General features: G+C 42.3%; 1 protein-coding gene and 1 long non-coding RNA gene across 3 annotated transcripts in view; one reads left to right on the top strand and one right to left on the bottom strand.

Annotated features, from left to right (window-relative positions):
- The window catches only part of LOC114565354 (uncharacterized), a 9,954-nt gene extending 2,415 nt beyond the window's left edge, over nt 1–7,539 (top strand). Inside the window, exons 2-3 of one of the 2 annotated variants that reach the window (XR_003693895.1) lie at nt 6,688–6,829; nt 6,959–7,539. This is a non-coding gene — a long non-coding RNA (uncharacterized LOC114565354). Of the gene's footprint in view, nt 1–6,687; nt 6,830–6,954 lie in introns of both variants that reach the window. The other variant, XR_003693894.1, reaches the window with a different exon arrangement.
- Nucleotides 1–12,205, bottom strand: part of cyp7b1 (cytochrome P450, family 7, subfamily B, polypeptide 1) — a 14,620-nt gene extending 2,415 nt beyond the window's left edge. Inside the window, exons 1-5 of the mRNA XM_028593348.1 lie at nt 12,090–12,205; nt 5,762–5,898; nt 3,967–4,560; nt 2,954–3,160; nt 1,583–1,761 (exon numbers count right to left, since the gene is read on the bottom strand). Of these exons, the coding sequence (XP_028449149.1) occupies nt 1,583–1,761; nt 2,954–3,160; nt 3,967–4,560; nt 5,762–5,898; nt 12,090–12,166 (1,194 nt within the window). The 5' untranslated portion in view covers nt 12,167–12,205. The remainder of the gene's footprint in view (nt 1–1,582; nt 1,762–2,953; nt 3,161–3,966; nt 4,561–5,761; nt 5,899–12,089) is intronic.
- Between the last annotated feature and the right edge of the window lie 1,635 nt (nt 12,206–13,840).

Raw genomic sequence — 13,840 nt, 5'->3', positions numbered from 1 at the left:
TATTCAGTTAGACCGTGTGCAGTTAGACCATGTGCAGTTATTCCGTGTGCAGTTAGACCATGTGCAGTTGTGCAGACCGTGTGCAGTTAGACCATGTGCAGTTAGACCATGTGCAGTAGTTAGACCATGTGCAGTTAGACCATGTGCAGTTATTCCGTGTGCAGTTAGACCATGTGCAGTTAGACCCAGTTAGTGTGCAGTTATTCCGTGTGCAGTTAGACCGTGTGCAGTTAGACCGTGTGCAGTTAGACCATGTGCAGTTATTCCGTGTGCAGTTAGACCATGTGCAGTTAGACCATGTGCAGTTATTCCGTGTGCAGTTAGACCATGTGCAGTTAGACCATGTGCAGTTAGACCATGTGCAGTTATTCCGTGTGCAGTTAGACCGTGTGCAGTTAGACCGTGTGCAGTTAGACCGTGTGCAGTTAGACCATGTGCAGTTAGACCATGTGCAGTTAGACCATGTGCAGTTAGACCATGTGCAGTTATTGCCGTGTGCAGTTAGACATGTGCAGTTAGACCATGTGCAGTTAGACCGTGTGCAGTTAGACCATGTGCAGTTAGACCGTGTGCAGTTATTCCGTGTGCAGTTAGACCGTGTGCAGTTAGACCGTGTGCAGTTATTCCGTGTGCAGTTAGACCATGTGCAGTTAGACCGTGTGCAGTTAGACCGTGTGCAGTTAGACCATGTGCAGTTAGACCATGTGCAGTTAGACCATGTGCAGTTATTCCGTGTGCAGTTAGACCGTGTGCAGTTAGACCGTGTGCAGTTAGACCATGTGCAGTTAGACCATGTGCAGTTATTCCGTGTGCAGTTAGACCGTGTGCAGTTATTCCGTGTGCAGTTAGACCATGTGCAGTTAGACCGTGTGCAGTTAGACCATGTGCAGTTAGACCATGTGCAGTTAGACCGTGTGCAGTAAGACCGTGTGCAGTAAGACCGTGTGCAGTTATTCCGTGTGCAGTTAGACCATGTGCAGTTAGACCGTGTGCGTGTGCAGTTAGACCGTGTGCAGTTAGACCGTGTGCAGTTAAGACCGCAGTAAGACCGGTGCAGTTAGACCAGTTAGTGTGCAGTTAGACCGTGTGCAGTTAGACCGTGTGCAGTTAGACCGTGTGCAGTTAGACCGTGTGCAGTTAGACCATGTGCAGTTAGACCGTGTGCAGTTAGACCATGTGCAGTTATTCCGTGTGCAGTTAGACCATGTGCAGTTAGACCGTGTGCAGTTAGACCGTGTGCAGTTAGACCATGTGCAGTTATTCCGTGTGCAGTTAGGCCGTGTGCAGTTAGACCATGTGCAGTTAGACCGTGTGCAGTTAGACCGTGTGCAGTAAGACCATGTGTAGTTACAACATGGGCAGTTAGACCATGTGCAGTTATTCCGTGTGCAGTTAGACCATGTGCAGTTATTCCGTGTGCAGTTAGACCATGTGCAGTTATTCCGTGTGCAGTTAGACCATGTGCAGTCAGACCATCTGCAGTTAGAATTTTTGAGCGTGTAAACAAGAAGTAACCGAAAAACAAGTACGAGTCTGAAAATCAGCTTGATATGGGACTTTAAAGTTGAGTGCTGGGTGCTACCTGCGGCTGGGCGTAGATGTCGGGGTCCAGGTGCATACTCTGGGGGTACAGGGCGATGAAGTCTCCCTTCCTGACCCCCAGCGAGCGCTCGGCGTCCAGCCGCAGACTGAAGTCCTCCTGAGCTACGCGGATGTTCATGGAGGCCGAGGACAGACGGAGACTCTCGTTGATGGCGCTCTCTGTGGACAGAAGCATTCAGATCCTTTACTGCAGTAAAAGTACTAATACCACACTGTGAAAATACTCCGTTACAGTAAAAGTCCTGCAGTGAAATGATTACTTCAGTAAAAGTCTGTAAGTACCATCAGGAAAATGTAGTTAAAGTATTAAAATACTTGTAGGCCCTTATATTGTTGGCTAGTTTACTTTAGAATCAAACATTAGATGTTATAAACTACATGTGTTCAGTGTGCAGAAATCTTTATGCGTAAAGTAACTAGTAACTAAAGCTGGAACAGATGAATGTAGTGGAGTAACTAAAGTAACTAGTAACTAAAGCTGGAACAGATGAATGTAGTGGAGTAACTAAAGTAACTAGTAACTAAAGCTGGAACAGATGAATGTAGCGGAGTAACTAAAGTAACTAGTAACTAAAGTTGGAACAGATGAATGTAGCGGAGTAACTAAAGTAACTAGTAACTAAAGCTGGAACAGATGAATGTAGTGGAGTAACTAAAGTAACTAGTAACTAAAGCTGGAACAGATGAATGTAGCGGAGTAACTAAAGTAACTAGTAACTAAAGCTGGAACAGATGAATGTAGCGGAGTAACTAAAGTAACTAGTAACTAAAGCTGGAACAGATGAATGTAGAGGAGTAACTAAAGTAACTAGTAACTAAAGCTGTAACAGATGAATGTAGTGGAGTAAAAAGTCCAATATTTCTCTCTGAAATGTAGCAGAGTAGAAGTAGAAAGTGACATGAAAACAAAAGACTCAAGTAAAGTACAAGTACCTCAACATTTGAACTGAAGTACAGTACTGGAGTACATGTACATAGTTACAGTTGTGGTTATGCCGTGACAGTCATCACCAGAAATGAGTCTTGTAAAAAAAAGGGTCATCTTATATTCGGGACAATGTGATAATATCCCTAATGTAATATCTGTTTGTAGCTTTTTTGGACACTTTTGTCCCTTTTTTCCGATGTTTTTGACACTTTTGTTTACACTTTTTGTGACATTTGTAATTTTTTCTGACATTTGAGTCTCTTTTTTTATGCTTTTGTTCGGCGTTGGTCTCTTTTTTTCCACGCAGTTCATACAAAACAAGATCCAGGTTGTCTAATATTCAGGTCTGTAATATAATATCTGTAATGCATCTGTAATGTCTGTAATGTATCCGTGTGTGCACGTGAGACTGCATGAGTGTACCGAGATAAACAAGCTTCTCCAGCTGCTCCCTGTCGAGGGCCAGGTCCGCGTCGCTGCTGAACTCGACCCCGTCTAGCCTCAGGAGGTCGTGGATCTCCTGGCGGACGCGCTGCAGCGCCGCCGGGTGGCTCACCAGGTAGTAGACGGCCCAGAAGGTGGCCGGGATGGTGTTCCCCACGGACGCCCACAGGATGGCAAAGTGATGCGCTGAGAGCCAGGGACACAAAATACAATCAACAAAACGTCATTTATAAGGGCTGGGACCATAGGCTTTGGTCCCGATTTGATTCTTTCACAATACCTGGGTGCTAATTCCATTTGTATTTCAACTTTCATTTACTGCGATTCTAGAACTTGTGTTTTAAAACAACAGTTTGAAACACTATACTGACGTGCTAACTAATCCTTGTTTTCCTTGGATTAGTGTAGCATCTGAATCATGGTTGCAGCTGCTGCAGTCCTGTTGTGACCTGCAGTGCCCTGGCATGCCCCGCTACGCCCCGCTACGCCCAGTTCCCTTTGAAACTGTAATTGTCCTCCAGTGTTTCCTTTAGGATTTTCTTTAGCAGTGGGGGCAGGTACGAAAATTAACCAGTTAACTTAATTTAAATTTGCAGGACCAGGCTTAAACGAACGAACAACTTAAGTTATAGGACTTAAAGTTCTCAAGAACGTACACACACCATCTCAACTGGCTCATCATCAGGACAGCATCTCTTTTTCCTTTCTCCCTCTTTCTGCACAACACATGACGGTGTTTCTGATACCGTGGGTGGGGGGGGTGGGTGCAGAAATGTTCAAATCAACATAGAGGAAACACTGGTCCTCGGTCACTAACAGACAAGTTCGCAAACTCTCACTTGAAGCACTAAAATTTATTTAAAAACAAAAATAAGTTTAGTTTTTTATTATTATCATTTTTAGGGGGGCTGAGATGAAATATATGGGGGCTTGAGCCCCCCTAAAAAGGATCTAAAAATCGTAAAAAAATGTACCGTGGAGCCCCGGTGTACCTGCTTTATCGACGTCTCTCAGCGCGTCGTACTGCTCAAACAGCCCCGAGCGCGTCCTGATGAACTCCGACGTGTTGGACCAACACGACATCCTGTGCGGCAGGAAGTAGCCAATCAGCTTGTCGCGGACGGCCTTGGTGCGTCCCAGCAACCAGACGGGGATCCCGGCGATGAGCAGCGGGAACATGTTGTCGAAGCGGACGAAGTCGTCCCGCAGCGCGCTCATGCCGCTGTGGCGGCTGGCGCCCGCCGGCCGGCCGTACATGGTGAGGAAGGTAGCCTCGAACATCACCGAGTTGCAGAAGTCGTACATGCTCGCGCTGCGCCAGCCGCCGCCGCGCTCGCCGCCCATGTGATCCTGGCGCAACACCAGCATGAGGTTACCCATCATGCTCTCTGTCAGCGTGGACAGGTTGTCTCCCTGCAGCAGTTTGAAGGAGCGGTGGATCTGCTCCTGCAGGGCCGGGACCACGAACGGGTAGCCGAAGGTGACGGGCGCCACCTTGGCGGCGAACTCGTGGAAGTCCAGCTGGCGGCCGTGTTTGATGATGCTCGGATACAGTAACGGGTCCATGATGAACGTCATGTATTTACCTGACCAGGGGACAGGACAGCATTATCCAAAATATGTTATTTTGACGATCCCCGACTTTCTCCACTTACTGTTCCAGTTCCGGTTAGGGCTAGAAAATATAGAGCTACGGAGACGGCAGTTTAAAAGAAAAGAAGTAGGTAGGGAAGAAGGTAGGATAGAAAAGAAGTACTTAGGGAAGAAGGTAGGATAGAAAAGAAGTATGTAGGGAAGAAGGTAGGATAGAAAAGAAGTACTTAGGGAAGAAGGTAGGATAGAAAAGAAGTATGTAGGGAAGAAGGTAGGATAGAAAAGAAGTACTTAGGGAAGAAGGTAGGATAGAAAAGAAGTACTTAGGGAAGAAGGTAGGATAGAAAAGAAGTAGGTAGGGAAGAAGGTAGGATAGAAAAGAAGTACTTAGGGAAGAAGGTAGGATAGAAAAGAAGTACTTAGGGAAGAAGGTAGGATAGAAAAGAAGTACTTAGGGAAGAAGGTAGGATAGAAAAGAAGTATGTAGGGAAGAAGGTAGGATAGAAAAGAAGTACTTAGGGAAGAAGGTAGGATAGAAAAGAAGTACGTAGGGAAGAAGGTAGGATAGAAAAGAAGTACTTAGGGAAGAAGGTAGGATAGAAAAGAAGTATGTAGGGAAGAAGGTAGGATAGAAAAGAAGTAGGTAGGGAAGAAGGTAGGATAGAAACGAAGTACTTAGGGAAGAAGGTATGATAGAAAAGAAGTATGTAGGGAAGAAGGTAGGATAGAAAAGAAGTACTTAGGGAAAAAGGTAGGATAGAAAAGAATTATGTAGGGAAGAAGGTAGGATAGAAAAGAAGTAGGTAGGGAAGAAGGAAGGATAGAAAAGAAGTAGGTAGGGAAGAAGGAAGGATAGAAAAGAAGTACTTAGGGAAGAAGGTAGGCTAGAAAAGAATTATGTAGGGAAGAAGGTAGGATAGAAAAGAAGTAGGTAGGGAAGAAGGAAGGATAGAAAATAAGTACATAGGGAAGAAGGTAGGATAGAAAAGAAGTATGTAGGGAAGAAGGTACGTTTAGAAAAGAAGTACTTAGGGAAGAAGGTAGGATAGAAAAGAAGTACTTAGGGAAGAAGGAAGGATGTGCAATTAAAGTTATAAAATGGTGTTGGTGCATTAACGGTGCCTGAGTCAATACTTTAAAATAAAGAAGAGCACTGCTTGCGTATTGCCTTAAGTGAAGAAGTTAAACACCAACCTGCTAAGTGAACTGTGAAAACGTCTCCATACTTCCTCTTGTGTTTTTCCAGAAACTTGTGGGCATCTTGTCCAAACTCCAGAGCCTTTCCAATGAAAGGAATCCAGCCTTTAATGAGCGGAGGTTCACCGTCCCTTCTGAAAACACACACAAACAACATTGTTTTTTTTTAATTTAAGCAACCATTCATCCAATGGTCTAAAGGCTCATTATGTTTACTTATCTGATATCATTTTAAAAGGCTAACTGAGAAAACATTGGAGATCCCCTTTTGCAATTATGTAAGCGCATAATGTAATTTGAAAACTGCTGCCCTGGTTAAAAAAACAATGCTACTGATCTCAGCAGGTATTCTGTCTATAATGGAGTGGAATGGGCATTTCTAAGTGAGCCCAAACTTTTGACCGGTAGTGTAGCTTTAACCCAGTCCAGTTGCCCTTGATGTTAACATTCCTTGGATAACTCTGACCTGGATGACTGAGAACAAAGTCAAAAGAGAAATCAGTTTCACAAATCAAATAATGGTTACTGGACTTTGGCCTTAAGGTGTTCCAGTTCTGAGGAGAACAAACGTGTTAGTTATTAACTCTTTTCTCTTCGGTCCAAACAAGCAGAGTTCAACACTGAATTATTCTCAATGTTTTAATTCTCCTGCTACACTCACTGTTCACCGTAAAGCTGAACCTTAGGGCACACAGATACACACACACAGACACACACAGACACACACAGAGAGGATCAGACAACACAGAACGATACTTTAACGGTAGGACTAGGTACCGAATTCATCAAAAACATCGGAATAAGCAACATAAATGTCTAAAATAAGCAAAGAAATGTCAACAGAAGCAAAAAAGCTTCAAAAACAACAAAAAAGATAAATAAGAACATGTAAATTTCCTCAACATGTTGTGTTCTGGTTTTAGGAAGACGAAGACATTTGGAGAACAGTTAGCTCCAAAACAGGATGGAAAGAAGAGACAGAAACTTCTAAGAAAGCGGTGAAAAAATTGGTATAGAAACGACTAAAGCGTAAAAAAAAAAAAAAAAAGGGACCACTTCAAACAGGTGTGTGTTTGTGATCTTTGAATGTAAATGTGTTTCTATTATTTCTCTGTGTTCTCTGATTGTTGATGTTAAAGGTCTCCTTTCTTATCTCCTAAATTATTGACTTTATTTCTTTCTTGGCGTAGACAGATCTCATTGTGAAGAGATTTTATCTGAGACAACACTGGTCCGGTTCCTCCTGTGTTTACTGGGCGGTGGTTTCCTCCGGAGAGAAGGCCCTGCTGCTGCTGACCCACCTCTTCTCCAACACAAAGGCCTGGCACAGAAACAACTCCGATATGCATCAGTCTGACCCCTACTTACCGTAGGGACTTGGAAAGATATTTAGGTAGCTCAACTCATTTGAAACAATAGAAATTAGGATTTGATTGGAAATTCATCCACATATCAATGAGATGAGAGAACTAGTGGCCCAACGGTGAAACTAGTGGCCCAACGTTAAAAACTAGTGGCCTAACAGTAAAACTAGTGGCCTAACAGTAAAACTAGTGGCCTAATGGTGAAACTAGTGGCCTAACGGTAAAACTAGTGGCCCAACGGTAAAACTAGTGGCCTAACGGTAAAACTAGTGGCCTAACGGTAAAACTAGTGGCCCAACGGTAAAACTAGTGGCCTAACGGTAAAACTAGTGGCCTAACGGTGAAACTAGTGGCCTAATGGTGAAACTAGTGGCCTTATGGTGAAACTAGTGGCCTAACGGTAAAACTAGTGGCCTTATAGTGAAACCAGTGGCCCCAATGGTGAAACTAGTGGCCCAACGGTAAAACTAGTGGCCTAACGGTGAAACTAGTGGCCTAATGAGTGGCCTAATGGTGAAACTAGTGGCCTAACGGTAAAACTAGTGGCCTAACGGTAAAACTAGTGGCCTAACGGTGAAACTAGTGGCCTAATGGTGAAACTAGTGGCCTTATGGTGAAACTAGTGGCCTAACGGTAAAACTAGTGGCCTTATAGTGAAACTAGTGGCCTAATGGTGAAACTAGTGGCCTAACGGTAAAACTAGTGGCCTAACGGTGAAACTAGTGGCCTAATGAGTGGCCTAATGGTGAAACTAGTGGCCTAACGGTAAAACTAGTGGCCTAACGGTAAAACTAGTGGCCTAACGGTGAAACTAGTGGCCTAATGGTGAAACTAGTGGCCTAACGGTGAAACTAGTGGCCTTATAGTGAAACTAGTGGCCTAATGGTGAAACTAGTGGCCTAACGGTAAAACTAGTGGCCTAACGGTGAAACTAGTGGCCTAATGAGTGGCCTAATGGTGAAACTAGTGGCCTAACGGTAAAACTAGTGGCCTTATAGTGAAACTAGTGGCCTAACAGTGAAACTAGTGGCCTAATGGTGAAACTAGTGGCCTAACGGTAAAACTAGTGGCCTAACGGTAAAACTAGTGGCCTTATAGTGAAACTAGTGGCCTAATGGTGAAACTAGTGGCCTAACGGTAAAACTAGTGGCCTAACGGTAAAACTAGTGGCCTAACGGTGAAACTAGTGGCCTAACGGTGAAACTAGTGGCCTAACGGTGAAACTAGTGGCCTAACGGTGAAACTAGTGGCCTAACGGTTGAATTAGTGGTACTAGCAGTGGGTAAGCGCCTTTAATAGCCTAGTAGTTGGTTGACCTCAATGTTTGGACTGCAAAAGGGCCAAACCATTTAAAGCTTTGAAGACCGTAATAAGATCTTAAAATCGACCCTGTAACGTGCAGGAAGCCAATGAAGAGAGGCCAAGACAGGTGTTATATGTTCCCGTTTTCTTGTACCGGTTAGCAGGCAAGTGGCTGCATTTTGAACTAGCTGCAGACGATTTAGCAATGACTACTCGATCTCCAAGTACAGAGAGTTACAGTAGTCTAACCGAGGCGTGATCAAAACAGGAATGAAACGGGTCAAATTTGACCCGAGGAAACACAACACAAGGGTTAAACTGCATGTAAACACCCTGTGTGAGTGTGAGCAACTGAAACGGTTCATAATTTGGCACATTGTAATGTTAGTTATTACAGCAGTAGGGGAGTAAGTGAATAATAATGTAATCTGAGACGCATATTGCACAACGTGTTATATAACGTTATCTAGAAGTGTTCATAAGCGGTGTGTGATATCTGTAAAGATGAAGCTCAAGGGAAAAGATTGCCAATAAAGGAAACTGTTGCAAAAATACTGTTGAGTCACAGACACAGACACACACAGACACAGACACACACACACACACACACACACACACACACACACACAGACACACACACACACAGACACACACACACACACACACACACACACACACACACACACACACACACACTTATTGTGAGCCATTTAGAGCTGCAAACATTAATCTGTACCATCTGTTCTGGAATGGTTCCTAAAAGTTAGTTGAGAGAATTAAAACTGTGTCCTGAATGTTTCTAGTCTGGTATTTCTCTGATACTATCAACCTGATTTAGTTTCCTACATCTAAACAAGTAGTTACATGTCTGAACTCGAGCTACAAACAGACATTTCAGGATCTAATTTCAGACACTTTTTTGGACGTTTTCTTTGTCGTTTTTGACTCTTTTTATCTCTCTGTGCAACAACAGAAAGACAATTAGAATCAGGTTTTCTATTCAGAGCTGCAGAGATGAATGCATTCTTCTGATGATAGATTCATCTGTTTGAATCTCTGCATTTCTTTCCTTCCCTACCTACAGCCTTTCTTCCGTTGCTTTTCTTCAATTATTACCTTTTCTTTCATCCTTATTACCTTCCCTCCTCCTCTTTTCTTCCCTACCTACTTCCTTCTTTCCCTCCTTACATACTTACTTAAAAACATACAAAAAGATTATATCTGCAAAGATGAATCGATTAGATGTCAACTATGAAATTAATCTCCAACTATTCTGATAATCCATAAATCAGTGTGAGTCATTTCTTTATGATAAAACAGGTAAAGTAGTGTGAGTTCAGCTCATTAAATGTGAATAGTTTCTAGTTTCTTCTCTCCTCTGGGAAAGGAAACTGAAGATCTTTGAGTTGTGGACAGAACAAGATGTGATGACGTCATCTTGGGCTTTTTGGGAAACACTGATCCTCATTTTAGAGACAGAACAAGTCATCCATTCATCCATTCATCCAGAAAACAATCACAGTGAAACTACTCGCTATTAGCTGCAGCCCTACATGGTTCCTCGGGTCAAATTACACCCATTTTAAAAGGTTTTTATATCAGTAATATGGGTTCCTTTCAACCATATATCCACCAAAGAACATGGATGGACGTTGTATGGAAGCTACACAATGTCCTTTGCAGGTTAAATAAATGGTCACTTTTATTGAATTATGAATTTTGGGTGTTTTATTCAATGTTATAGCATTTTGAAAAATATGTTTTAAAACAGCATCTTGAAACTAAACTTTGACACAAATTCAATTCAATTCAATTTTATTTATAGTATCAAATCATAACAAAAGTTATCTCGAGACACTTTACAGATAGAGTAGGTCTAGACCACACTCTATAAATTCCAAAACCCCAACAATTACAGTAATTCCCTCAAGAGCAAGCATTAGCAGTGGCTATTGCGACAGTGGCGATGAAAAACTCCCTTTTAGGAAGAAACCTCGGCAGACCCAGACTCTTGGTAGGCGGTGTCTGACGGGCCGGTTGGGGCGTGATGAACAGTGGTGATAACAGTCACATTAGAAGTCACAGTGACTTCGAAGGTTATCGTGGAAGTTCTGTCTGTGATTCACTCAACATCCTCTGATCTCAACTATTAGTCAGAATAATTCAGAATGTCTGCTTGTTTTTAACTCAATCATTCAATTTAGGTTTATTTACCATGATTTAAAAAATAAAACCGTTGAAAAAAAGAGACAAAAACGTAACAAAAAGACTCAAAAACATAGAAAGTAACAAAAACATTTTCTAAAAACATTTTTTTTTAAATCCCCCAAAAAAAGCTTTTGAAGAAAGCGACAAAAATGTCCAAAAGGAGAAAAAAAACAGCTGCCAAACATCCCAAAAAGGGTCAAAACACTAAAGTAGCAGGCACTTTATTTTGAAAGACGCTGTGTGTGATTGGGTCTCTGTGGGGAAAAAAAGGTCGAAAGGAAACTAAAAAAGCTTTTTTCTTTTTTTAAACGTCCACAAAGTCGAAAAAAAAGGGGAAAACCATCCAAAGAAAACTCTTCGAAACATCCAAAAATAAAAATGGTCAAAAGACTGTACTACAAAGTAGGCTACTGATCTTAAAAAATAAACAAAATAAAGCTTTGAAGACAGCCAAATATGGGTTTCTTTGAACCAAAATGCCCCAAAATAACCTGGATGCATGGATGGAGCCCAGACAATTCTTTGCACTTAAAATTAATGATTACTTTTATTGAATTTTGGGTGTTTTATTCAATTTTATAAACATGTTTAAAATGATTTTATAACAGTATCGTGACTAAACTCTGACATCAACCAGTCTGTGATCCACTCACCATGCTCTGATCTTAAATATTAGTCAAAATAAGTCATCAGTTCTGCTTTATTAACTCAAAAATTAGGTATAATGTCATATACATTGACATTATATATAAACACTCTTTTCTACCTGCAGACATACTACATCTTAATTCTATAAAGAACCATAGATAACTTATTGACTTACTACTTATTGTTTGTTATTGTTTTTAACGATGCCTGCAAGGTAGGCAATCTCTGTAGTGTGTGTGTGTGTGTGTGTGTGTGTGTGTGTGTGTGTGTGTGTGTGTGTACGTGAGATTTGTACTATACTATCTGCTGCACAACAAACTGGGACAATAAAGTACCTTGAACCAAATTAGGTTTATTGACCATGAACTTAAAAATAACACGTTGAAAAAAGTGACAAAAACGTTTTCAGAAGTGTCAAAAGCATTTAATAAAGAGCCAAAAACGCTGGAAAAAAAAGCACCACAAATTCAAATTGAAGTTGATGGTGGACAGAAGACAACACGAGGGCTGATTTGGGGCTGAACTGTCTCTTTAAGTCAGAGTTTGGAACGCTGGACTTTGACTTGTACTGGAGTATTTACACAGCGTGGGAAACACGAGTACTTTTGCTGCAGTAATCAAAGTACTTAAGAGAGTAGTTACTGCTTGCTGTCTGGAGTTCAAGGTTGAAAAAACTTAATTGGAAATCGCTTTGGATAAAAGCCTCAGCTAAATGACATGTAATGTCATGTAATCTGCTTGCATGTGTAACTGAGCTGTTCCTGCAGGAATGAGTAATCAGAGTACTTGTTTGTGTGACTGACCTGTTTCTGCCGCGGAGGAGACAGAAGAAGAAGAAGAGGGAGAGCAGGCCGAGCAGCAGCAGCAGCAGCGCGGACATCTTTCTGCCTCTGTCCGGCGGAGAGACGGTCCCTGCAAACACACCGACACCTTCAAAATAAAGGCCCTGCAAACACAGTGACACCTTCAAAATAAAGGCCCTGCAAACACACTGACACCTTCAAAATAAAGGCCCTGCAAACACACCGACACCTTCAAAATAAAGGCCCTGCAAACACACTGACACCTTCAAAATAAAGGCCCTGCAAACACACCGACACCTTCAAAATAAAGGCCCTGCAAACACACTGACACCTTCAAAATAAAGGCCCTGCAAACACACTGCCACCTTGAAAATAGAGGCCTGCAAACACACTGGCACCTTCAAAATAAAGGCCCTGCAAACACACTGGCACCTTCAAAATAAAGGCCCTGCAAACACACTGACACCTTCAAAATAAAGGCCCTGCAAACACACTGCCACCTTCAAAATAGAGGCTCTGCAAACACACTGGCACCTTCAAAATAAAGGCCCTGCAAACACACTGACACCTTCAAAATAAAGGCCCTGCAAACACACTGACACCTTCAAAATAAAGGCCCTGCAAACACACTGACACCTTCAAAATAAAGGCCCTGCAAACACACTGACACCTTCAAAATAAAGGCCCTGCAAACACACTGACACCTTCAAAATAAAGGCCCTGCAAACACAGTGACACCTTCAAAATAAAGGCCCGAATCCGCGGAAAACGCCGGAAGTGACGTAGTACGTCCCGCTCGGCGGATACAAAGATAAAAATATATAATATTCGTAATATTGATGTTTTTTTCTAACGTTGTATTTGAGGAGTTAAACAATAAAGATAGTTATATTATAATACAGGTTCATGTATTTGTCTACGTTTAAACGAATCCGCGGAAGTGACGTGGAAATTCCACATCTCGTCTGTGAAAGAATGTTCCACGTTGTACGTGAGAATTTACACAATAAAATACTAATAATGAAAACATTGTGTTTTATATTTAGCACTTTGATTTGCCTTATATACTATATAAAAACCTACAGTTGAGTGTTTAGAAATACAGCCTAATGGCTTGTTTGACTAATTTGCATTTGTTTTGAATTGTACTGTTGTGAAAAACAATAAACTATATACAAAGAGAAGCATTTTTTATTTTATTTTCCATACATAGTTATTTAAAAATGCAATTTTCTAATTTTGCAGTTGATGAATATTAATAGCAAAGACTAAAGGGGAAAAACATGAGTATATTTATGTGTGGGACTTAGTTTGATTTAAAATCACACTGCATTATTATAGTTATATAGTTCCATCCATCCATCTTTGTCCGCTTATCCGGTGTCGGGTCGCGGGGGGAGCAGCTCCAGCAGGAGACCCCAAACTTCGCTTTCGACCGAAAGTCCTTCTCCATGTCTTCTCCGAACTTCTCCCACACCCGCTGCTTTGCCTCTTTCACGGGTTAGGGGGCCTTCGGGCCCTTCGGTACCCTGCAACTGCCTCCGGAGTCCTCCGGGATAACATATCCCGGAAAGACTCCTTCTTCAGTCGGACGGCTTCCCTGACCACCGGTGTCCACCACGGTGTTCGTGGGTTACCGCCCCTTGAGGCACCTAAGACCCTAAGACCACAGCTCCTCGCCACGGCTTCAGCAATGGAAACTTTGAACATTGTCCACTCGGGTTCAATGCCCCCAGCCTCCACAGGGATGC

Source organism: Perca flavescens, chromosome 12 (assembly GCF_004354835.1).
Source record: "Perca flavescens isolate YP-PL-M2 chromosome 12, PFLA_1.0, whole genome shotgun sequence".
NCBI classification, from domain to species: domain Eukaryota; kingdom Metazoa; phylum Chordata; class Actinopteri; order Perciformes; family Percidae; genus Perca; species Perca flavescens.
Note: the sequence above shows the minus strand (reverse complement) of the source record. Positions and strands in the feature narration are given on the sequence as shown.